The sequence below is a fragment of the Quercus suber genome, unplaced genomic scaffold (assembly GCF_002906115.3).
Source record: "Quercus suber isolate HL8 unplaced genomic scaffold, Cork oak 2.0 scaffold_94, whole genome shotgun sequence".
Taxonomy (NCBI): Eukaryota; Viridiplantae; Streptophyta; class Magnoliopsida; order Fagales; family Fagaceae; genus Quercus; species Quercus suber.
The window spans coordinates 947039-972679 of NW_027069559.1; the positions used below are offsets into that span (position 1 = coordinate 947039).

General features: G+C 36.7%; 2 protein-coding genes across 2 annotated transcripts; one reads left to right on the forward strand and one right to left on the reverse strand.

Annotated features, from left to right (window-relative positions):
• The first annotated feature begins 20035 nt into the window (after positions 1 to 20035).
• On the forward strand, positions 20036 to 20950 carry LOC112003714 (uncharacterized). Its single transcript, XM_024035915.1, has one exon. The coding sequence runs from the start codon at positions 20036 to 20038 to the stop codon at positions 20948 to 20950; it is 915 nt and encodes a 304-aa protein (XP_023891683.1).
• Positions 20951 to 22759: 1809 nt separating this feature from the next.
• LOC112003704 (putative receptor protein kinase ZmPK1) lies at positions 22760 to 25411 on the reverse strand. The gene has a single exon (XM_024035907.2). The coding sequence runs from the start codon at positions 25258 to 25260 to the stop codon at positions 22879 to 22881; it is 2382 nt and encodes a 793-aa protein (XP_023891675.1). The 5' UTR covers positions 25261 to 25411; the 3' UTR covers positions 22760 to 22878.
• Between the last annotated feature and the right edge of the window lie 230 nt (positions 25412 to 25641).

Here is a 25641-nt window from a genome sequence, read left to right on the forward strand (position 1 = left end):
CTAATACCTATTGGTGTGAGTGTGTGTTTCAAACACTTTTATTCTTATTTATTTTCTAGCCGTTGGAAATTTATAAGTAAAATAGCCGTTGAACAATTATGAGAAAAATAGCTGTTAGGCAATAATTGATAATATAGTTGTTGGGCTTTTAAGGGTTATTAGAGCAACCGCATCAGTCCATGTAAATTTTATGTCTATTTTGCAAGAAAAACCTACTTTTTCTATTTTACACACAAATTTTTACAAAACACTTACATCAATTTGTCTATTCTACCATCTATTTTGTTTAAATAATCATTTTTCTCACTTTTTATTATTATTTCCCAGCGGTCCCACCACCTTACTAAACTCTCCAAAAATATCTCTGACACACTCTATCTCTTTATTTTCCACATTCTTCTTGTTTCTTGTTTCTTCTTTTTTTTCTTTTCCTTCTCCTTCTTACTTCCATGGCATCTTCATCTTCTTTGGCATCTTCATCTTCTTCTTCTCATTCTCATTCTTCTTCTTTTTCTTTTTCTATTTGAGTTTGATTATGGCTAGTGATTTTGGTTTGCAATTTTGGATAGATTTTTCCACTAGATGGATGGTGATTTTGGGGCTCTCCATTGACTGCTGCTGCTGCTACTTCTTATTCAACACCTTGTTCTTCTACTATTTTTGCGTTTTCTTCTTCTTCTTTTGCAATTTGGGTTTGATTATTTATATGGGTTTGATATATATATATATATATATATATATATATATATATATATATTTTTTTTTTTTTTTGGAGGAGAAGGCTTGATGAATTTGAGATCTAGATTGATTAAAATTTGAAGAATTTGATGATTTGTTGTTGGATTTAAGAGATGATAAGATGAAAAAGAGGGTAGAAGAAGAGAGAGATCAGATGGAGAGTAAAAAAGAGAGCATGAGGTGGAGAGAAAAAAAAAAAAAAATATCAAAAGCAAGAGCTACAGTAACCATGCATATATGTACGGTTACTGTAGCACTTGTGTATTTATGCACAATTTTACACCCACTGATGTTGTGTTTTTTTAATCAAAATGTGTAAAATGACTTACTTTTTCTATTTTGCAAGATTATGCAACCACTAATGTGGTTGCTCTTAGTAACCAATAATTATACACTATTATCTTCATAGGTAGCCTATATAATACTCATTATAACACATTTTCTAAAAGGTCTTTTTACTACTCTATATTTTAGATATACACAACTCTACCATCTTTCTCTCTCACATATTTTTCTACAAGAATATTTGTTTTTTTTTTTTTAAGGAAATGTAATAGAAGGTTGTTCTTAAACCTTTTATGAGTGGAAGTGCATACATCACAAAGGTCGATGCTATAGTCTAATCCTAGGGGGTTGTTTGGCCAAGAGAACCAATCACCCCAAGTTTTACTTTAAGTGGTACGAATCAATCTTTAAGGACAACGCTCTTTGCGTTATTTTATAGCACTGAGAGATTTTTCCTAAATTTACTTAAATTTATATTAATATTGCTTATTTACATTCTTATTAATTATTTGGGATATGTTTGTTGTATTAAACCTATTTATTCATTATTATTTTTCCAACAATACCAACATAGCCAATATATTTGTGTATACAACGATCATAATTAATTGTACATGTGACCAATAATAATATAATATAAGGGTCTGTTTCTCACTTTCTCATAACCTTCAAGACTAAATCAATTAGCTGGTAGTGTCTCTGGAGTCCACTTCTACCACTACTATGTGTAGAAGAGAAAATGTAAAGAATAACAATAAAGCAGCTCAAGCAAATTAGTGATTATTGAAGGTGATTGTAGTCGGGTTATTGCTGCCTTGAAGGGCTTTGGTCGATGTTGTACTTTGTTTGGTCACATTATTGATGAATCTAAGCGAATTGGAGGAACGTTGAGGAGCTGTTTGTTTCAGCATGTTTGGCGTGAAGGGAATAGGTTAGCTCACTGTTTAGCTAAAAAAGCAGTTTTATCTGCAGATACTGATGTATGGGTAGAATCTCTGCCTGAGGATGTGGAAGATGTTTTCCATTCGGATTTGCCTTGAACTTGTGGTGTTTTTTTAGTTTTGGTTTTTCTTAATAATATTTCGCTTACCTTTGTCTCAAAAAAAAAAAGCAGCTCAAGCAAGACTTAGTATTTTTATATATGTGTGTCATATCCCCTATGGAATTATTACCACAAAGTCAAAAATGGTGTATTCTAATGAGATGGTATCGTTAGATGGTATCTCACACATTGGATATATACATTCTCATTTTCGCAGCATGTAAGTTCCACCACAGTTATGAGTTCAAGAGGAAGGATGCATATATTTGATTAATTATTGTATTATTAGTAAACATTACTAAGGAAACATTCCAACAAATTCACATTCATAACTATTTCTTACAGTTAATTATTTTTACTAGGACGAAAAACATAGCACATTTTATGCACTTTTGGAAGTTTCAAGGAATGTACTAATTTGTAGGAATAATAAAAATACAATGTACAGATTATTGTATTTTGACCCAACATTACTGATGAAACCGTCCAACAAATTCACAATTATAACTGTTTCTATATTAAATTATTATTTTTTAGAATGAGAAAAATAGCACAGGTTGGAAGTTTCAAAGAATGTTAATGTACTCATTTTGTAGGAATAATAATATAATATACTAATTATTAATTATTTTTTTATGCGACTAATTATTAAGTTTTGACCCAACATTGCTAAAGAAACAATCCAACAAATTCACAATTATAACTGTTTCTTATATTAAATTATTATTGTTGGGAAATTTAGACCCCGGTTGATAGAATTAACAAGTTTTAAACCCAAGTTGTTAATTAGATTTATTATTAATAAAACTTGTTAAAACAAACAAACATCAATATCATGTCAAAATCATGCAGCGGAAAAATAAAATAAGACAAGATATGATGACCCAGGAAAACCAATGAAACCAACCAGTTTCACAGTAAAAAACCTGGGGGGAAACCTTCCCGAAAAGCAATCCACTATAGAAAAGAGAAGTTTCAGATCTAGTACAAAACCTTTGTCCCTAGACTCTACAATCCCCGTATATGAACTCACAGCAGAAACCTTCTACCGCTTCAGAACCTCTGAACTCTTCAATATATGAACGCCACCCTTTTTGTTGCACGGATCCTAGTACGTGACTAACTCCTTTGCACGAATCTCAAAACGTGACTCACTCACCAACTTAAGGAAGAAAAATGTTGGCTACAAAGTTCTTCACTTCATCAACAATGAAGATCAAGAAGCACTTGGTTACAAAACCCTAAGGCGCAAAGGCGCAGTAGCTTCTTTCAGAGAGAATAAGGCATCGGTCACCTTTTGCATATGTTCTCCTTATATTCTCTCATGTGACGGCCTCTAAAATAAGCTTTATATAGGTCTAGGGTTGTGAGAAAAGAAACCCTACACAAATACAAAAGCCTAGCCCAAAAATCAAATCTAAAAATTCTGATTTCCCGTAACCTCGATCGATCGAGAGGTGTCGAGGAAGTGTCGAGGTTTAATGAATCTCAACAAATAGCAGCTATCGAGGAGATGTCGAGAAGGTGTCGAGGGGACAGAAACTTTCTCGATCGATCGACCAGCTATCGAGAAGCTATCGAGATTGCAATAAGAATCAGCTGAAGAGCTCGACAGATAACCAGGTGTCGAGGAGGTGTCCAGCAGCTATCGAGCTATCTATCCGCAGGTGTCGAGCTATCTGTCCAGCTTTATTGAACACCTTTTCTTCACTTGTTTCTTGGTCCAATCTTCATGGCTTTAATACTAAACTTGAACAACATGTTTCTTCAGGTATTAAACACAACTTAGATCTACCCAAATACAAGTAAAGTGCGTTTTGTCAAAGGATTAGCCAACTACATAAAATATATCCTTAACAATCTCCCCCTTTGGCAATCCGTGACAAAACCACAACAAACAAATGAACATATGAAAGAAGTTATAAATCACTCAACTCATACTCACTTGTTGAATACAATAAAATCTATCCTAATACAAACTCTTGAAAAACTTTGCAAGAAGAGAGTTTATGGCAAGTAGACTTTGACAACCTGTATTTCTGAAACACTTTAAACAAAACTCATCAAGGCATCTTGTGTGAAACAGAAATAAATAGATTGCATACAAGTATAAGAAACATGTGTATGAAGAAAGAAAAGAAACAACACATGTAAGGTAGGTGAAAGAAACATACATCAGCATATAAAGAAGATAAACACAATGTATGTAAACATGGTCACAAGACCCAAGTTGTATTTCTGAAACACTTTAAACAAAACTCATCAAGGCATCTTGTGTGAAACAGAAATAAATAGATTGCATACAAGTATAAGAAACATGTGTATGAAGAAAGAAAAGAAACAACACATGTAAGGTAGGTGAAAGAAACATACATCAGCATATAAAGAAGATAAACACAATGTATGTAAACATGGTCACAAGACCCAAGGTACAAGAGCAAGGAAGTAAGCACTCCCCCTAACAAGATGAAACACATCTCCCCCTTACAAAGGAATGTATTTCTCCCCCTAACTTGTAGAATCTTAAAAAAGAAACCATAAAGTCACAATTTCTCTCCCCCTTTTTGTCATGATTGACAAAGGGTACAAGAAGCTAGAAAGCTTAACCCGAGAAACATAAAGATGATCAAGAATGATCAAGGAGGTACAAAGAAATCCATATAAATGCATGAATGTAATGAAACAAGATGCTATAGATGACAAGATAATAGAAAGATGCAAAACATGTGAAAAACAAGAAAAATGTTAAGCACATAAATTCCAAAACACACACACACACACTAAACAAGTCTAACCAATTTTATATTTCAAAAACAAGTCAAGACTGTTTAGTGAGCATACATTAGCACATGTAAAACCTTTGTGATGGCCAAATCATATTGTACATGCACATGTATCAAGAGTAGCAAAGAATATTGCGTGTTGTGTGTAAAAAACATCGCAAGATTGCATATGTGTATACATGTTATGACAATCTGAGATATGAGAAAATAACTTTAACTCACACACAATCATAACTGTTTGATGGGGACTATCACCTTCGAGGTACATCCTATAACTCCCACATCTCCTAGAATACACGTTTGCAACCATATTTAAAGCATTTTTGATCTTTTTGCTTTTTATTTTCTTTGCATGTTTTCTTTTATTTTAGCATATCATACATAGGCATATAAAAGAGAGAAAATAAATACCCAAGATGTTAAGCATTTGACATCACACTTTTGCTATGCCGAAGCATACGAATGTCTTTGACACTGCACTTTTGCTATGCCGAAGCATACAGGTGTCATATTATGATTGGCGGGCAACAGTGGTGAGATGGTTATTTATGCATTTCTCTTAGGATTTTCTAGTCCTACCCGTCAAAAAGAGTGATATGAGTGTTAAATTTTAAGAGATAACATAATCTTACTCATCACAAACAAGAGCCACAAAGCTCACTTGCTTAGTTGTGCATAGAGATGCTCATCTAAGCTACAAGAGATACAAAGTTTGGAAAACTTTGTTTCATTGGCCATCCAAGGTACACAAATACCAAATTACACAAAACACACACTGTTTTTGTATTTTTCTGATTTTTCTTTGTATTTTTCTAATTTTTCTTTTTATTTTTATTTTGAAAACAAAACAAAATAAAAACTAAACAACCAAACAAAAACAGATAAACAACATGAATACATGAAAGAAAAATTCATATGCATGAAAACATGATAGAAATATGCAGATGCATGAAAGCATAATTCCAAAAACAGATAAGAAATCAAGCAAAGAGAGTCCTACTTTAGATAGAAAGAATCAAAGCAGAGGACAAACAGAAAAGACAATTAAGTCTTAGGCTCCTTTCTCACCCACACAGCATGAGTCTTTGGCCGTGAAGATGAAAAGGCACGTGTCTTAGTATGTCTACTAAAGGACATAGAAGAATTAGAATTCTCTTGAAATTGAGTTAAAAAGTTCAAGACTTTTAATAACTCTCCAAACAAAGGTGTAGGTGCTTGAGAGGAAACCTGTGACTGTTTGGACAATTGCTTATAAGGATACAACTTAAAGCAATTAGGACGAATGTGTCCAGCAACACCACAATGATGACAAACACAAGGCTTAACAAAGGATTTAGAATTAGCCAAATCAGTTTTGGATTTCATACCTCTATTACCTTTCTCAGATTGTGGCATAAAGATAGTCCTTGATCCAGAAGTTGTGGATGAGGAGGGGCTGGAGGAAACAACATATCTTAAGCCAGTCTTATCAGAGGCTTCCTGAAGGGTCATCTTCTTAGGTACTTCATCATCAGAAGAATCCTTACTGTCACTAGCACTCTCCACAATCACCTTATCGGTTGTGGCAACAAAGGCCATAACTTGACGACATTCATCCACAAACTCATCAGAAGAGTCATCCTCAGTATCACTCCAGGTAGCAACCAACCCTTTCTCTTTTGGCTTCTTAGTCTTTTCCTTTATGAGGTAGTTTGGACACTCTATCCTCATATGACCAAAACCTTTGCACTCATGGCATTGAATAAGGGGTTTTTCATTCTTGCCCTTCCTAGAGAATATCTTTTTGAACTCTTCATTTGTGATTGCGCTAAAGAGGGCATTTAACGCTCTGCTGTTGAAGTTAGCCGCCTTGATCTTAGTATCATCCCAATCGGCCGGATCTTCTGTTGGCTTAGTCCAGCCAATCTCTACAGCTTGCCACACATTTTCATCTAAAAACTACAAGAAATCTCTCATGCGTACTTTCTAGTATGCATAGTTAGTGCCATCAAATAAAGGATGTATAATTAAAGATTGTCCTCTATCCATGACAAACAGGGTTCAATGGATCAACACAGCAAAGATTAAACCCTAATCAAAGTGTGCCTACTCTGATACCACTTGATGGGAAATTTAGACCCTGGTTGATAGAATTAACAAGTTTTAAACACAAGTTGTTAATTAGATTTATTATTAATAAAACTTGTTAAAACAAACAAACATCAATATCATGTCAAAATCATGCAGCGGAAAAATAAAATAAGACAAGATATGATGATCCAGGAAAACCAATGAAACCAACTAGTTTCACAGTAAAAAACCTGGGGGGAAACCTTCCCGAAAAGCAATCCACTATAGAAAAGAGAAGTTTCAGATCTAGTACAAAACCTTTGTCCCTAGACTCTACAATCCTCGTATATGAACTCACAGCAGAAACCTTCTACCACTTCAGAACCTCTGAACTCTTCAATATATGAACGCCACCCTTTTTGTTGCACGGATCTTAGTACGTGACTAACTCCTTTGTAAGAATCTCAAAACGTGACTCACTCACCAACTTAAGGAAGAAGAATGTTGGCTGCAAAGTTCTTCACTTCATCAACAATGAAGATCAAGAAGCACTTGGTTACAAAACCCTAAGGCGCAAAGACGCAGTAGCTTCTTTCAGAGAGAATAAGGCATCGATCACCTTTTGCATATGTTCTCCTTGTATTCTCTCATGTGACGGCCTCTAAAATAAGCCTATATATAGGTCTAGGGTTGTGAGAAAAGAAACCCTACACAAATACAAAAGCCTGGCCCAAAAATCAAATCTGAAAATTCTGATTTCCCGTAACCTCGATCGATCGAGAGGTGTCGAGGAGGTGTCGAGGATTAATGAATCTCAACAGATAGCAGCTATCGAGGAGATGTCGAGAAGGTGTCGAGGGGACAGAAACTTTCTCGATCGATCGACCAGCTATCGAGAAGCTATCGAGATTGCGATAAGAATCAGCTGAAGAGCTCGACAAATAGCCAGGTGTCGAGGATGTGTCCAGCAGCTATCGAGCTATCTATCCGCAGGTGTCGAGCTATCTGTCCAGCTTTATTGAACACCTTTTCTTCACTTGTTTCTTGGTCCAATCTTCATGGCTTTAATACTAAACTTGAACAACATGTTTCTTCAGGTATTAAACACAACTTAGATCTACCCAAATACAAGTAAAGTGCGTTTTGTCAAAGGATTAGCCAATTAAATAAATTTGTCCTTAACAATTATTTTTTAGAATGAGAAAAATTGCACGGGTTGGAAGTTTCAAGGAATGTACTCATTTTGTAGGAATAATAATACAATGTACTAGTTATTAATTATATTTTTATGTGACTAATTATTAAGTTTTGACCTAACATTGCTGATGAAACAGTCCAAGAAATTCACAATTATTACTACTTCTTATATTAAGTGTGTGTTTGCTTAGCATTTCAGCTGCGTTCGCATACCTATGCATTTTTAGGTCCTATAGCACTATTCACACATTTAATTTTTTTTTTTTAGAGAGAGTTTTGAACTCCAAATCTCTTATATATACAACTATCAGAAACTTTACCAGTTGAACTAACTGGAACCCACATCAATAAGTTTTCAGTTTTCCACAAATAAGCGATATGCAAACAGACCATAAATTATTATTTTTTAGAATAAAAAAATAGCACGGCCAGAATATGTTTATACATTTTTTGAAGTTTCACGGAATGTACTCATTTTGTAGGATAATAATACAATGTACTAGTTTTTAATTCTTTTTTTTTTATGTGACTAATTATTAATTTTTGACCCAACATTGCTGATGAAACTGTCCAACAAAGTCACAATTATAATTGTTTCTTATATTAAATTATTATTATTTTAGAATGAGAAAAATTGAACGGCCCGAGTACGTTTATACACTTTTGAAAGTTTCAAGGAATGTACTTATTTTGTAGGAATAATAATAATAAAATGTACTAATTAATAAATTTTTTTTTTTTATGTGTCTAATTATTAAGTTTTTACCCAACATTGCTGATGAAATAGTCCAGCAAATTCAAAATTATAAATGTTTCTTATATATTAAATGATTTTTAGTAGAATGAGATATCATGTAATAGCCAAATTACGTTAATAAACTTTTGGAAATTTCAAGGAATATACTAATTTGTACGAATAATAACACGTGGCCTTGTGTGTGTGTGTTGGGGGTGTTTAACTACATGGTTTTGAAATCTAGATTGGACCATACGGTCGGACTGGAATAACCGGAAACCAGTCATCATTCTAGTTTTTTAAACTTATAAAACCAAAAATTGCATTTTTGCTATAAACCCCTTGAACCGCAGTCAAACCATGTGGTTTTCTAAATTGGAAATGGATTTTCCGGTTTCTTCTTTCCAAAAAATTTTGCAATAAAAAATATTAAAAAAAAAAAAAAGTAGATTGGGTCTTCATGGAGAGCAACTACCTGTTTGCTAGATCTATTCTTCAGGGAAGAAAGAGTGAGGAAGGGAGAGAAAGAGGTAGAGTAGAGACTCTGCGTTGCTTTACTATGTGTTTGAAAAACTAGGGAAGACAAAGTGTAGTAGAGTCTGAGAAGTGAGAAGAAGGAGATAAAGACTAAGAAGCAAACGTTGGGAAGAAACCATGACAGTGGGAATGAGTTGGCTTTCTCTTTATTTGTTTAAATTTTTTTCAAATTTAAAAAGCCAAGTCTTTTCTCATAATTTGTTTAAGTTATTTTTAAAGGATTCAGATTAGGTGCAATGCCCACCTGATGCAATAGTAATACATGGTTGAGATTGAAAGTTTAAAAAAGAAACTTTCAATCTTAACCATTGAATAAAAAAAAGTTAAAAAGTTAAAGTCAAAAAATAAAAGTGGTAAAAATTAATGTGAGTGAGTGTGGTATTGCACTGGATCCAAATCCATTTTTAAAATTAAGAAGCCAGGTCTATGACTTGGTCTGTAGGGCTAGTGATTAGTGGCGCTCATACTCACTGCTCGCTATGAGATTTTATATCTAAGTTGTGAATTTTAAATATTTTTTATATATTATCTTGAAGGACTTATATACGTGAAATTATTATATAAAAAATAATAATAAAATATGCCAATATAATTTGCACATTATTATTTAATTTCTCTATATTTTTAAATCAAGATTACTAATTTTTGTAGTTTTTTTCCAAATATTTGTTTTTATTTTATTATTAAATTAGTCGCTAATCCGTGCGATGCGCGGAAAAACTATTAAAACTAAGATCTAAAATAAATTATTCACAAAATTATGGTATTAGAATGTATTAAAAAATTCATGTAATTTAAGTATCCTCTAAAATAAATACTTAATAAGCACTTTTTCTGCATTTTTTATAACAATATTAATAATGTAAATTTTCAGTTAAGTTCATAAATTACCTTGTAGAGAGGTGCGTAATATTTTCCTATAGTATCTATACATTGCTATATATTTCTTTATACATTGTTATATATCCTACTTAAACACAATCTATATCATTAGGAAATTGTCTAAAAATCAAACTGAATGTACCATTTTTTTTTTCCTCAAAAAAGAATGTACCTTTTTGTGTGTGTGTGTGTGTGTGGAGAGAGAGCCTCTAATATTAATGAATTGACACTAAAGTGATTAAATTCTTGGTCAATCACATTGACCATCAATCAATTAATTATAACTTGTTTCATGACCATATTTAACAAAAAGAGAGGAATTACTAATAAATTTCGTAATTTAAATCAAAATTCAAATCTACATATATGCATAGTAATTAAAAACAAAAAAAAAATCAGAACCAAATACTTTTCACAAACTTCAACAACAAATATGTTTCTCAGAAAAAAAAAAAAAAAAAAAACAAATCTTACAAACCTTAAAACCTCACCATTCATGAACATATTCTAATATAAAATTTGATAAATAAAAGTGTAGAGTTTTTTTTTTTTTTTTTTTTAACATAAAAAGCAAACTAGAGCTGTCCTCATCAAAAAGTCAATATTTGGGATAATTACACATAACCGACCTGTGGTTTAGGCGAAAATCACTTTGCCTACCCGTGGTTTGAAAAGTATCACTTAACCCACCTGAGGTATGTTTCCGTCACCCTCCGTAACCCACCTCGGTCTATGCCGTTACAAAAACACCTTTTAACCCCAAAACAGAACATAACAAGAATCAAAACACCCAAAACTCAAAAACTTTTCAAGAGAGAGACCCGAGGTGCGATCAGCTTGTTCTTCGTGGTTTGGAGCGTCTGGAGGGGGAGAAAACACTTGTTTTGCATCATTGAATCTAGGCAAGGTATGTGTGACTGCTGTTCATCTGCATTTGGGTTCTTCCACCCACGTTTTTTATCCCAACCCACCCACGTAGTTAGGTTTTGCTATTCATCTGCACATTTTAATTTTTTTGTATGTTAAATGTGCATTTTTCTATTTATATGTAGAATCACTTAGGATGTAGCTAATGTACTGCTATGGTTGTTTATATAATGCATATACCTGAAAGAATCAAGTTTATTTGTCAATGATTGCACTTGTTTGTGAATTGTAGGTAGTGTGGTCCTTATGAATTTGTTGGGAATCTGGTTTTGCATGTGCTTTATGTGGTCCTTTGTCCGTGTGTTGTTGTCTTGTTGTCAATTTGTTGGCTTGTTGTCTCTTTTGGCTTCTTGTCATTTTTTGCATGTCAGTGTGTAAACAAACTACTTATTTGAATTGCAGATGGTTGACTTCACATTTGACATTGAAATTCATGTTGGAGGATGTTTTGTGAAGGAGCCAACCATTAAATATGTGGGTGGGTCTGTACGTTTACTGACAGAGATTGACCTTGACAAGTTAAGTTTCTTTGAAATTTGGGATTTATGCCATCTAGTTGGTGCTCCTAAAGAACACAATAGATATAAGTATTTACTTCCTGAAGGTGATCTACAAGATGATTTAAGAGACATAGAAACAGATGCAAATGTCCTAAACATGACTACCCTTCATAGGGCATGGCCAGCTAAAAAAATCATAATCTATACTGACATAGATGTGGAGCCACTGGCAGTTGAGTATCCTAATGAAGGGGGAGTGGCAGATGGTGGTGTAGGTGGTAATGCAGGTGGTGATGTAGGTGGTAATGTAAGTGGTTTAGGTGGTGATGCAGTAAGGGATGAAATAGAATTGGATAGTGATTATGATGAAGATGATGAGAATGATGATGAGAATGATGAATAAGAAGATGTTGAGATTGGTGCAAGAGATGAAGAACAGAATGTTGAAGGAGATGATGATGATTGGCTAAATGAAGGCCTAGAGAGGGATGACTTTGGTGATGCTATATTTGCTACTCAAAACTCAGCTTCACAAGGTTCTGCTCAAAACTCAGCTCCACAACCATGTGCTCAAAACTCAGCTCCACAAGGTTCTGCTCCCAATACAGCCCCAGAATCAAGCAATGCACCCCACACAGCCCTAAAATCAAGCAATGCATTCCATGCAGACCCTGAGTGGGCTGAGCCAGCCCTTGAGGATGACCTAGTAAGCATGGTTGGGTCTGATGATGAGCAGGTAGCTGAGCAAGTAGAGTTTAATGCTAAGAGTGACATGAGAAATGTTGTACTGAAGAAGGAGATAAAGTTTCCTAATGCAAAGGTGTTTAGAGCTGCTTTAAGGGAGTATGCAATCAAAAAACCTATTGACATCAAATTCAAGCTTAATGAGAGGACCAAGATATCAGTTCACTGCAAAAATGGGTGTGGGTGGAGATGTTACGCATCTCAAATAAGTGGAGAGCTAACATTTCAAATTAAGACCTTAACTGATGACTGTACTTGCCCCAAGTCTTTTAAAAATAGCCAAGCAACATTAGCTTATGTTGCAAAGAGGTTCATTGAGGATTTTAGCAAAAATCCAAATTGGGAGGTGGGTGGTGTACATAACCATGTAATGCAAAATTTATCTGTTAACCTAAGTGTAAACCAAGTGTATAGGTCAAAGAGAAAGGCAAAGGATTTGATCAATGGAGATGAGCAATTGCAATATGGTGTCCTTAGGGACTATGCACAAAAGATAACCACTGTAGACAATGGGAGTAGGGTTATACTACAAACAGAAATGGCTGATGAGACTTCCCAGCCAAAATTTAAGACGATGTATGTTAAGTTCAATGCTCAGAATGTAGGATTTTTAGGTGGATGCAGGCCATTTATAGGTTTAGATGGTTGTCACATAAAGCACAGGAGATCAACATGATGTCTGCCACTCAGCCTTCATCCTCACAGTAAGGAAATCAACCTAGGCCATCTCACAAGAGAGCAGGATGGTTCTCTTCCTCGCAGCCAGAGTTTCACACACCTAGGGAGACCTGGGATACTTTACCAAGTTCTTCACAAGTAACTTGGTTGAGTAACCTCTTTCCTGGATGGTTGTGTAGACTGGGATATTTTTTAACAAGTAGATCTATTTTTTATTTTGTAGCCTTCACATGCAAATAGGAGCACTGGTGGTGTGAGGACTAGAGGACAGCTTGCTGTACAAAGGCCACCAAAAATGAATTCAGTGGGTGGAAAGAGGAAAGAGTAAAGGTAAGAAATAAATGAAGCTAGTGGGTACGCATGCCAGCATTAGGAGTAAAGTTAGTGGGAACATGTGGGCCTTTTTTTTTTTTTTTTTTTTTAATGAAGACCAATGTTGGCTTTTTGTAATTATCAATTAGTGTAAAAAACAATCACCTTGTTTTGAGCAATTATATGTATGTGTATATATGTGTATATATATATATATATTTATATATATGTAGCTGGCCTTGGAATGTGCTTTTTTGTAATTAAGGTACAATACACTCCAAGTTGTTATATGGAAGTTGTGGTATTACAGTTTATATGGAACAATATTTGTCCAAACTAAATTATATGAAAGTTTATTTATTGCTACTACAGATTGTGTCCAAGTAGATTTTTCCAATATAGATTGTATGGAAGTTATTATTGTGGAATGGTTGTTATGGTATGCGCAGGTAACTGTATGGAACATTATTTGTCCAAACCAAATTATATGGAAGTTTATTTATTGCTACTACAGATTGTGTCCAAGTATATTTTTCCAATATAGTGTATGGAAGTTTTTATTGTGGAATGGTTGTTATGGTATGCACAGGTCATTGATAATTGACCAATACTTCTTTCATTATATGCCCACAGACTAGTGGCATGACCAATATTTCTTCCATTAAATGGTTGTTATGGTGTGCACAAAATACTCAATAATTGACCAATTCTTCATTCATTGACACATCAAAACATTACATCAGTAGGCTAGTGCTATTACAATGCAAATTCATTAACACCATTGCCATAACTATCTCTACTAACCAATTAACTACTTCAGGGCAACAATCTAGGTCTCTTCACTCCAGAGAACTCAATTGAGCCAAAACACAACAACATAACAATAACAAAAAAGATCCATGACAAAATGCATGCAAACTTCCACATTCTCTACTTCTCTTCAGCAAACATGGCTTTTTCCTTAGCTTTTGCACAGACAACTCGAGCCTTTCTCTCCCTCTCCTTGGCTTTAGCTTCCTCTTCAACAGCCTTTTCTGCCATTTTCCTAGCTTCTTCTGCCATTTCCAAAGCTGTCCTTTCCCTCTCATTGGCAAGTTGGAGAGCACTCTGAAGCCTAGACATCTTCTCTAGAGCCAAAGGTGCAGTTTCATTCCCACGAGGACAGGTTGGGTTATCAACCTAAACAAAGAAAGGACACTTAGGACCAACCTGATAACGGCTACAACCCAAGAACCTCCTCCCAAAATTGTACAAACTCAAACTTGTTCTCAAAACACAAGTCTTCTCATTGCACATATGTCCACATGAACCCGAGAAATTACCACTTGATGAAAACATATGAACATAACACGATTCCTGGGAAGTACAAATTTAGACATTCACACAGTAAGTTTCCACTTGAACAAAATCTGAAACCCTAAATTAAGAACAGACACAAATACGTGGGTGGAAGAACCCAAATGTAGATGAACAACAGTCACACATACCTTGCCTAGCTTCAATGATGCAAAACAAGTGTTTTCTCCCCCTCTAGACGCTCTAAACCACAAAGAACAAGCTGATCGCACCTCGGGTGTTTTGATTCTCGTTATGTTCTGTTTTGGGGTTAAAAGGTGTTTTTGTAACGGTAGAAACTGAGGTGGGTTATGCAGAGTGACCGAAACATACCTCAAGTAGGTTAAGTGATACTTTTCAAAGCACGGGTAGGCAAAATGATTTTCGCCCAAACCACAGGTGGGTTATGTGTAATTATCCCCCAATATTTTATAAGTATACATCAAAGCACCGGCCCAAAAATTTTGGTTTGGTTTGATTTTTATTTATTTATTTTTTTAGAGAACAATTGCATTAAGTTTTGCTGGTTCTAAATTCTAAACAATGAAAAAGAACCATAAACAGTCACAGGCACAAAATAAAATAAAATCTTTACAAAGCAAATATAAAGAAAGACATAATAAAGTTTCTCTGACCTAGAGTCTTTGCAGCGCCAGACTCCCTGTTAGTAGAATCCTGTTCCTCACATAGGACTTAGTTCCCTTACATAACAACGTTATGTATAGGGCTTGTGGGTACTTTCTTTGTGGGACCAGGGAAACAATGTGAGCCATGGAAGCTTTAACCAAAGACTGGAACTGATTGTCTCTCTCAGAACAAGAGGGAGATACTTTTGATTTTGAGAACCAAAACCTTAAACCCAAAAGCATGTTACCGGCTAAATTCTTTACAAAACAAGCTCTCAGCATCGAAGTGGTGGCTCGGACTCTCTGACCACTATGGAACACAAAGCACGAGTTTCGCATCAAAGATTTAGGAAACCATCTTTTTCTCTTTATTTTCGAAGACGAGTTGCTTGCAGAGAAGATACTACTTGGTGCACCATGGAGTTTTGACAAATATTTGATTGCTCTGTGTTGTTACGAAATGGATCAGTCCCTCAAAGATCTCCGTTTTGATACAGCAGTTTTTTGGGTCCAAATACATGACCTTCCAGCTCGGAAAATGACGTTAGAAGCGGTGGAAGGCATCTCTAAACCTCTAGGGTGCATAATTCACTGCAGTGATGAGGATGAAACTGATGGAAGGGAGTTTATGAGGGTGCGAGTGGAGATCGACATTATGAAATCACTTAGTAGAGGGAGGCGAGTGTGGTTCGGTCCTGCTAGTGATGGGTGGGTTTCGTTTCGATATGAATGTCTCCCAGTATTCTGCTACATGTGTGGGAGGCTTATGCACGATGCAAAGGACTGCGATGTCTGGATTTGCAGTAAGGGAACACTTAATGTTCAGTAGCAACCATTTGGAGATTGGTTGCAAGTGCCCCAAATGAGCATGGTAAGGCAGAAAATCATATCGGTGGCAGGGCAAGAGGCACAAAGAATAGGACGTTCTCGAGAAAATGGTGGACCACCTCTACTGTGTACCGCCCAGACGACAGTGAACGTTGGTCCGTCAACGGAGAATAGGATGGAAAGTAATACGAGAAAGGAAAGTGCGAATATCGAGGATTTTTCAAAATCTGGGGATAAGGCGAACATCATGAAAATTCTCACTGACAATGAGAAATTTCAGGCGCACATCAAGGATATTGATATTGCTCTCAATAATGGTCCTGATATCTCTGAGCTGACTAATAACTTTGATGATGATATTGATTGCTGGACTGCTGAACCAACTGACAAGGTGCTGACTGACATGAACATTAGTGGACTTGTTGTGGAGGAAATGTTGGACCAAGGCCCAACCACTAAGGCCTGTATGGATAGTGGGCCTATTATTAATAATCCAACTTCCAAAACTTGAAAAAGAATCATAACAAGGCCGAAGATTGCTAACCCAAACTCTGAGGAGAACCAAACAGGGAGTAAACGTGGGGCCCAATACCATGCAAAGAATGAATTGAACACCACGTTAAAAAAGAAAAAAACTGAAATAGAGGTGGCTGAGGTAAGTAGGTTGATGGCTATGGAGTTCGCTGAAAAGGCTGTGGCTGCGAGGCAGCACTGCTAGGATCAATGAGTGCATTAAGCTGGAACTGTTGGGGGCTTGGGAACCTCTGAATAGTTTGAGCACTCCAAGAGGTTATTGCCTCTGAAGATCCCATCTTAGTTTTCCTTATGGAAACTAAGCTGTCCAAAAAAGAGATGACCAAAAAGAAGTACACTTTTGGATTTACAGAAGGTTTGATAGTAGCTAGCAATGGAAGCAAAGGTGGGTTGGCATTACTGTGGAAGAAAGAAATAATGGTCGATGTTTAAACGTTTGGCCCGTGGCACATAGATGTTGAGGTGGGTGGGACGGATGGATCGGGAAAGTGGAGGTTCATGGGGTTTTATGGGCAACCAGATACGAGTAAGAGGGAGGAGACATGGTGGATTCTCGAGAGGCTAAGGACCAAAACAAATGGAACGATTCTAGGATGCCATAAACAGATGTCGTTTCAGAGATTTGGGTTATGTGGGTCCACGTTTTACTTGGAACAGGATTTTTGCAAATGGAGATAGTTGGTGGGTACGACTTGATCGAGCACTAGCCACTCTGAAATGGTATTCACGTTTTGCAAATGCGAAGTTGCACCATCTATCAACCACTGCTTCGGATCACTGCATTCTTGCTCTTCGATGGAATTAGGGTGAGAAATGGAGGCCTAAGGGTGCCAAACCTTTTAGGTTCAAAGCCATGTGGCTTTGTGACCCTCAATGCGCAAAGGTCGTAAGTGATGCATGGGAATTTGGTCTGTGTGTACCTATGGGTCATCCACTTCAGAATTGTATTTCATCATGTAATGATCACCTCACCCAGTGGAATAAAAGAGAGATCGGTCATGTTGGCCACCAAATCAAGACTCTTCGGAATAGACTCCAGATTTTGGAAACCTCCCCTGAGCACAATATGGACACTATTCGGCAGGTCAGACAGACTCTTAATTCTTGGCTAGACATGGAAGAGGTTATGTGGAAACAAAGATCTCGGAACAACTATCTGAAGGAGGGTGATCATAATACAAGTTTTTTCCACACCAAAGCTTCAAACAAGAAGCAAAGGAATTGGATTCAGTGACTAGAGGATGAGAATGGTCTTTAGCAGGAGGGTTTGGATGAGATTGAACATGTAGCTACACAGTACTTCTCCTCCTTATTCACTTCTTCTCAGCCAGGAGAGATGATGGAACTTCTAAACGCCATTTCACCTTCAATTACGGATGCTATAAACCAATTCCTTGCTAGGGACTTTCAAGCTTCAGAGGTCACCCAAGCTTTACAGCAAATGCATCCTCATACTGCACAAGGACAGGACGGATTGCCACCTCTATATTATCAAAAAATTTGGTCCCTCACAAGCACCTGTGTCACTCAAGTTGCACTTGGCTTCCTGAATCATGGTATTGTTCCTCCTAACTATAATGACACCTAGATTGTGCTTATTCCTAAAGTTCAAAACCCTAGAAAAATTACTGAATATAGGCCTATCAGTTTGTGTAATGTGGCCTATAAAATAGCATCTAAGGCAGTAGCTAATAGATTGAAGAGTATTCTATCAATCATTGTTAGTAAGAACCAAATTGCTTTTACCAAGGGGCGTTTTATAACTGATAATGTCTTGGTTGCCTTTGAAACCATGCATCATATTAGCCAAAAGAAGTCTGGGAAAGTGGGGGAGATGGCTTTAAAACTAGACATAAGCAAAGCATATGATAGGGTAAAATGGGCTTGCCTGGAGAATATTATGAGGAAAATGGGTGTTCATCAGAAAATGATTGAGGTGATTATGAGGTGTATAACGACTGTCACATATTCTGTCCGTATTAATGGGCAATCCCGAGGCAGAATTGTACCCTATAGGGGCCTTTGCCAAGGGGACCCATTATCACCTTATCTATTTCTCTTTTGTGCAAAGGGTCTTTCAGCACATCTCCGTCATGCAACAGAAAGGCAAGCTATCCATGGAGTTTCCGTGTGCCGGAAAGGTCCAAGAATTTCCCATCTATTCTTTGCTGACGATAGCTTGGTATTTTGTCGAGCATCATTGGAGGAATTTAATGAGCTACAACGCATCTTTACCCTATATGAATCTACTTCAGGTCAGTAGCTTAATAAAGCCAAGACTACTCTTTTCTTCAGCAAGAATACCCTACGTGTAATACAGGAAGAGATCCAGACTAGATTTGGGGCCCAAGTCATTCGCCAACATGAAAAATACCTGGGACTACCTTCTTTGGTTGGAAGATCCAAAAAGAATACTTTCTATGATCTCAAAGACAAACTTGGTAAAAAATTATCAGGTTGGAAGGAAAAGCTATTATCAAATGCGAGTAAGGAAATACTAATAAAAGCAGTAGGCCAAGCAATTCCCTCTTACACTATGAGTTGCTTCAAACTCCTAGATTCCTTGTGTGATGAGCTTGCTGGAATGGTTTGAAAATTCTGGTGAGGACAAAACAATAGGGTGGACAAGATGGCTTGGCATAGTTGGGAGAAGATGTGTACACCTAAGGAGATTGGCGGTATGGGATTCAGGGACATTAAGGCTTTTAACTTGGCATTACTAACCAAACAAGGGTGGCGACTTCAAACCTGCACTAATTCCCTATTTTACCACGTCTTCCAAACCAAATATTTTCTAGATGGAGATTCTCTCTCAGCCACCTTGGGCATTAACCGTCGTATGCTTGGAGAAGCATATTCGCTACACAACAGATTACCTGGAAAGGAAGCTGCTAGAGGATTGAAAATGGAGCAAAAGTTTGAATATGGGGTGACCATTGGCTTCCCTTGTCATCTACCTACAGAGTGGTCACGCCATGCCCAGATGTGGGTGCTGACTCACTAGTGGCAACATTAATTGATTACCAGAGAGGGGAGTGGGATTTGGAAGCCCTCCAAAGCATCCTTATGTCCAAGGATGTTGAATCTGCCCTCTCCATTGCACTCAGTCCAACCTTGCCTGAAGACCGTCTCATCTGGGCACTTACTTCCTCAGGGAAATTCACGGTGAAACTAGCATATAGACTTGCTTTGGATGAGAGAACTAGCCACGGAACTGAGGAAAGCTCAAATGCTATGTGCATGAAGGAGTTCTGGAGGTTTATTTGGTGATTGAGGGTCCCTAATAAAATTCGAAGCTTCACATGGCATGCATGCAGAAACATTGGCCCACGAAAGACAACCTTTTCTGTCGAAAGATAACACCGGACAAAATCTGTGAGGTGTGTGGAAATTTTAAGGAAACGAAAGATCACGTGCTCTGGCACTGTTATCCTGCAAAGGAAGTGTGGAAGGAGGTAGGTTTGGACACAGAAAAAGTCATGGACAAATGCCCTAAGTTCCTAGACTTGGTATGGTATGCTCGAAATATGAAACAGTGGTTAGAGGAGGATATTAGGTTGATGGTTATGACAGCGTGGGGTATTTGGACAAACCGGAATGAGGTGTGCCATGGAAAGAGTAGGAAGCCTGCATCTGTTCTGGCTCGGTGGATAAATAACTATTTGGAGGATTATTTAATGGCCAACCATTCCACTCAGCCATACAAAGAATCAACGGATGCAACGTGGCAATTCCCCAAGCCTCTATGGTACAAAGCAAACATGGATGGTGCAGTTTTTGCTCAGCATAGGGAGGCCGGCGTTGGGGTCATGATCCGGGACCACTACGGTGCGGTAGTGGCGACATTAAGTAAGAAGCTGAAAGCTCCTCTTGGCGCTCTTAAGGTGGAAGCTAAGGCAATGGAGGAAGCGGTTTCATTCACACGGAATATGGGGATCCGAGATTGCATCTTTGAAAGTGAGTCTCTAACTGTGGTGAATGCTATGCTTCGCCTCATAGACCCACCCTCGGCCATAGCTAATAATGTTGCTGGGTCCTTATCCCTTCTTCCCATGTTTCGTGCTGTCAGTTTCAGTCATGTACCTCGGTCTAGGAATAAAGTTGCCCACACGTTAGCACAAGTTGCTAGAGGCTTGTCAGGTCTGCATACTTGGGTTGAGGAAACACCAGGTTGTATTGAGAACTTGGTGTCCCAAGATGTATTCTTTTTGTCATAGTTTGAATAAAAGTCATTGTTTTCACATCCAAAAAAAAAAAAAAAACAAAAAAAAAGGTGAAAGAAAGACTTTAGTTTTGAATACAAACGTTAAACCCTAGATCCACTCACACCAAAAATAAAAATAAAAATAACACCAATAATAAACAAAATTGAAATAAACAGCCAACGAAGAAGCTAAACCTGTAATCAAAATATGCTGAAACTATTTTAGAAACAAAAGCATGAATGAGAGATTTTTTACCTCGATGGAGAGATCGGAACACTCAAAGAGAAAGAACTTAGTGTGTATATATATAAAGGAAACGTCCCAAAGAAAGAGGGATTTCTTTTTCTATTTGGTTTTGGATTTTACTTCAATACTTTTTTTAATCCAAAGTGTTTTTTTTTTTTTTTTTAATCCTAATCCTAATCCGAGTCTTTCTAATTACCCTATTGCAATCTACTCATATTTCAACTCTCATTTATTGTCTTCCATGGCTCCAGGCATTCACTATTATTTTTATTTTTATTTTTTTTCCTTGTTTTAGTTTATCTCTTCCACGGTTCCACCTATTTCTTCCTTTTTTGTGTTATCATATTTCATTCTACTTTATCTTTTAATCAAAATTCTGTATTATCCTCTTTCAATGGCTACACGATTCTCAAAAAGTAGATTTTAATGCTTTACGTCTTTTACTGAGGAGTTTAGTTTCAACTTTCACATGAAAAAGAGAGAAAAACAGTAAGAGAGGGGGAGGGAGAAAGTATAGAAGAAGATGCAAAGCAGAGCACGCCGATGGATGCCGGTGAAAACGAAGAAGAAGTAATTTGAAAGCAAAGAAAAAACAAAAAGAAGAGAGAGACCAAAAATCTAAAATCGTGACAGACACTGTTAGATCAATCTAACCAAAATAACCAAATCTAAATTTGCCTATTCAAAATACCTTTACCAGTTCCGGTTGTGGGATGCTAGCCCATGCTTGCTTGACGATTGTAGTGCCCTCAAATTTCTCACTTTTTTTTTCTCTCCTTACGCCTTATGTTTTCTTCTCAATGACAATTTTTTGTTTTAATATATATATTTTATGCAGTTAGTTAGTTACTGAAAATTGAATCAACAAAATGAAAAAGCACAATTGTTCGGGTTAATATCTTGTGAAACGAATTGAACTAAACGGTAGATTAAAATCCCAAAAGAAACAATTGTTCAGTGTTTTTAAATGTAGAATTGTCAATAATTTATGTAGCCACGTGACGTAATGAGACGCAGTCAACAAAAAGTCAAACGTTTCGACTATTAGTTATTATACATAAATGATTTATGACATTATCAAGGTTCAACCTCGGCTGAACCTTGTTTCGACCTTAAAAACTTTGAACCTTTCTCTTTTCCAGTTCAATGAACGGTTCGGATTTCAAAACCATGTTTAATTATTGACAGGAGATGGAGATTAAAAAAGTAATATATATATATATATATATCTACTCTTGTACTTTCTTTATAGCTTTATATCATATAATTCAAGTTTGTTTTAATTTGTTTTCTATTTCTATTTTATTGAGTGAAATGTTGCATAGAATGTATAAATGTTTCAGTGGTTTTGGTATCAATCATATTCTCTAATAATTTCGATTACTACGATTATAAAAATGTGTTTTTAATGATGTACCTCACACATAGTGCAAGGCTATCATGTAAACTTTTAAGATTTGCTAAGTGAGAAAAAAGAAAAGAGAAAATTTTTTTTTTTTTTTTGAGAAACCGGTAAGGAAAGTTTATTAAAGTAAATCAAACTGAAAAACATCATCCAAGTCACGTGGTAGGTCTTCCAACCACACATCGGTATCTGCAAATAAAACTACTCTACACGCAAGGACATGAACTAACTTATTACCCTCACCTTAACATGAACAAAACTACAGCAAGGCAAAAAAGAAGATGACAATTTAATGGCTTACAAGCATTTCAACTACCTGGTTCATGGTGGGTCTATCATCCTTGTTTTCTGCCACACATTGCAAAGCCACTTTGACCAAAAGTTCCACCTTATTCTTGTTATAGTTACCACAGATCATGGGATCTATAATTTCCTCAATCCATGCCATTGTTATAGCATTCTCAAAGTCAATAGTTTCTCTTACCAACGTCACCAACCTCTTGTGCTCTCTTGTCTCTCCGTTGTCTAAGGTATGCATGCCATTTAGGCTCTTTCCAGTCACCATCTCCAATAACACAATCCCATAGCTATACACATCCACTTTCGAAGTAATGGGAAGATTGTAAATCCACTCAGGAGCCATATAACCTCTGGTTCCCCTCATCTTGGAGAAGTTTGAATGATCAATTGTACTTCTACTTTGTAGTTTAGACAAGCCAAAATCTGCTACTTTTGGTTGATAATCAGCATCTAGTAGTATATTTTGAGGCTTTACATCACAATGTAAGACCCACTCTAAGCACTCTTCATGAAGATATGCTAGGCCTTTTGCAGTGCCCACTGCAATTTCAAACCTCTTCTCCCAATCAAGTGCATTAGAATTAAGATTTTCAGCTAAAGATCCATGCTCCATGTACTCATATACCAAGAGCTTATGCTTTCCCTCCACACAGTATCCCCACATCTCTATCAAGAACATGTGGTTCAACATTCCAATGGTGTTTACTTCTGCTAGAAATTCAGCTTCTCCTTGGTTAGCTTCATTGAGTCGCTTGATTGCTGCAACACGCTGATTAGGCAGTACACCTTTGTATACTATCCCTCCTGCTCCTTGTCCAATCACTTCTTTGAATCCTCGCGTCGCCTTTCTTAGCTCATCGAAGGTGAATCGTTGAAATCTATTAGTGAAGAGGTATCCTTTTGCAGCTGGATTTGGATGTTTACTACTTCTTAACAAGAAAAGCCAGACCAAGACAATACTGATCACCTCAACACCTCCCACTACTGTGGCAAACCAAAGCAAAAGCTTTACCGTCTTATTTTCATAGGTTATTCTTTGTTGTGTGGAATTTTTGGCAGAGCACTTCAATCTGGATGCTTCATCAGGACTCTTGCTATTGGAAAGACCAGCTTTGGGAACTCTCAAATAAAAATCTCCTTCAAAATTCGGTGAATGGTGTCCACTAACTAGTAGAAACTTGGGGTAACAAAAATGGTAACCATTATCCACAACAAATTTATATTGAAAGCCTGCGCAAATACATGAGTTCCTGCATTTGTCTTCACAATCTGCCAAAGTAATATTAGCATAGACGGTTAGATCTGAGCCATAGTATTCAACATTATCAAGTTGAACAAAGCTAGACGGATCTTTTTGGTTGCAAGAGATACTGAATTCTGGTTCACATCCATATGACCAATCAGTATGATCTTTAACCTTGAAGCCTGGCAAGCAAGAGCATCTCCTGCCAGAAACATGATCTGCACTACACAGACTATTGGGTCCACAGATGCCATGAATTCTGCATGGTTGAGAGAAGATTTGCCATGTTACAGCCCAATCCCACGTCCCATTCATCTTTTTCAGGCTGTATGATCGAAGATTGCCATCAGAATCAAGCGTTAATCGTCTATGAGTAACCACACCAAAATCTGTTGCAAAGAATGTGAAATTATCAGATGACCGGAAATAGCCTGAGTCATAAAGTATCGCATGTCTACTAGTATTGTACGGATCCCTATGAGTTAATTTTCCAGGGTCTGTAACCCAAGGGTCCGGCCAGTACAGACTAGTCATAGTTGGTCCTACAAAAAGCAGGCGGAGCACATTATCATTGTCAAAAAAGAGCTTGTAGTTGCCTGAAGCATAGTCATCTTGGCTTCTTTTCGAGATAAGACTCGAAAGCATGGTGAGTGCTTGTTGAGGAAGAAGAGTATCTGTAGGTGAATCAAAACTTTGCCAGATGACAACATTTTTGGAATTACTAAGAACAAGATTTCCTGTGTTTAAGAGCTGTAGTTGCAAATTGGTGGCCTCTGATGTTGCCAAGGCTGGTGTTCTAGCGGTCCAAACAGTGATACCAACTGAATTGGTAAGGATAAGTTTCCCTTCATTCAAAACAGAAAGCTTTGAACCTGTTCCATCAACAGGGTCATCTCGGTTTGCCATCCAAACAACTGTAGAATTTGTGGATTTGTTGAACCATATGGCAAAGCAGAAAGCGTTGTCACCAACGGGGAAAAACCCTGCAGAGTATTCTCCATTTGCTGAAACCAACCGGTTCTCAATAGATAGAGATGTGCCTTTGAGAGTGTCACTGTCAAATGTATTGGCTAATTGTGGAAGAGTTTGCAACAGACATAGAAGAAGGAAGAAAATTGAGATATCCATGACAAATGTAAGAGCTAGGTTGAAAGAGATGTTTCTGCTTGTTAAATCATCTTCATTTCTATACCTTATATATACAGTTAGGACCCTCACTCTTTGCTCAGACCAAGACTTGGAATGCGATGCTTGTCTAGGGAGAAAATTCTAATTACCAAAAAAATAATGAATAAATAAATAAATAAGACAATTGACTTGGACCAATTAGTAAATGATATGAAACTAGGGAATATTGACGACATAGGATAAATAAATAAAATTTATAAAGCAACATTAACTTAGTGATTTTTGAAATTGGGGGTTAAATGTTATATATTTTAGGTTGGAAACCCTAGCCATCCTTAAACCAAAAGTTGCATTTGATTCAGATAACTCTAGAGAAAAGAC

What these genes read in the sequence shown, in the direction of transcription:
- LOC112003704 (XM_024035907.2), bottom strand. Translation starts at nt 25,260, where the DNA reads ATGGATATCTCAATTTTCTTCCTTCTTCTATGTCTGTTGCAAACTCTT.
- LOC112003714 (XM_024035915.1), top strand. Translation starts at nt 20,036, where the DNA reads ATGGCATGCATGCAGAAACATTGGCCCACGAAAGACAACCTTTTCTGT.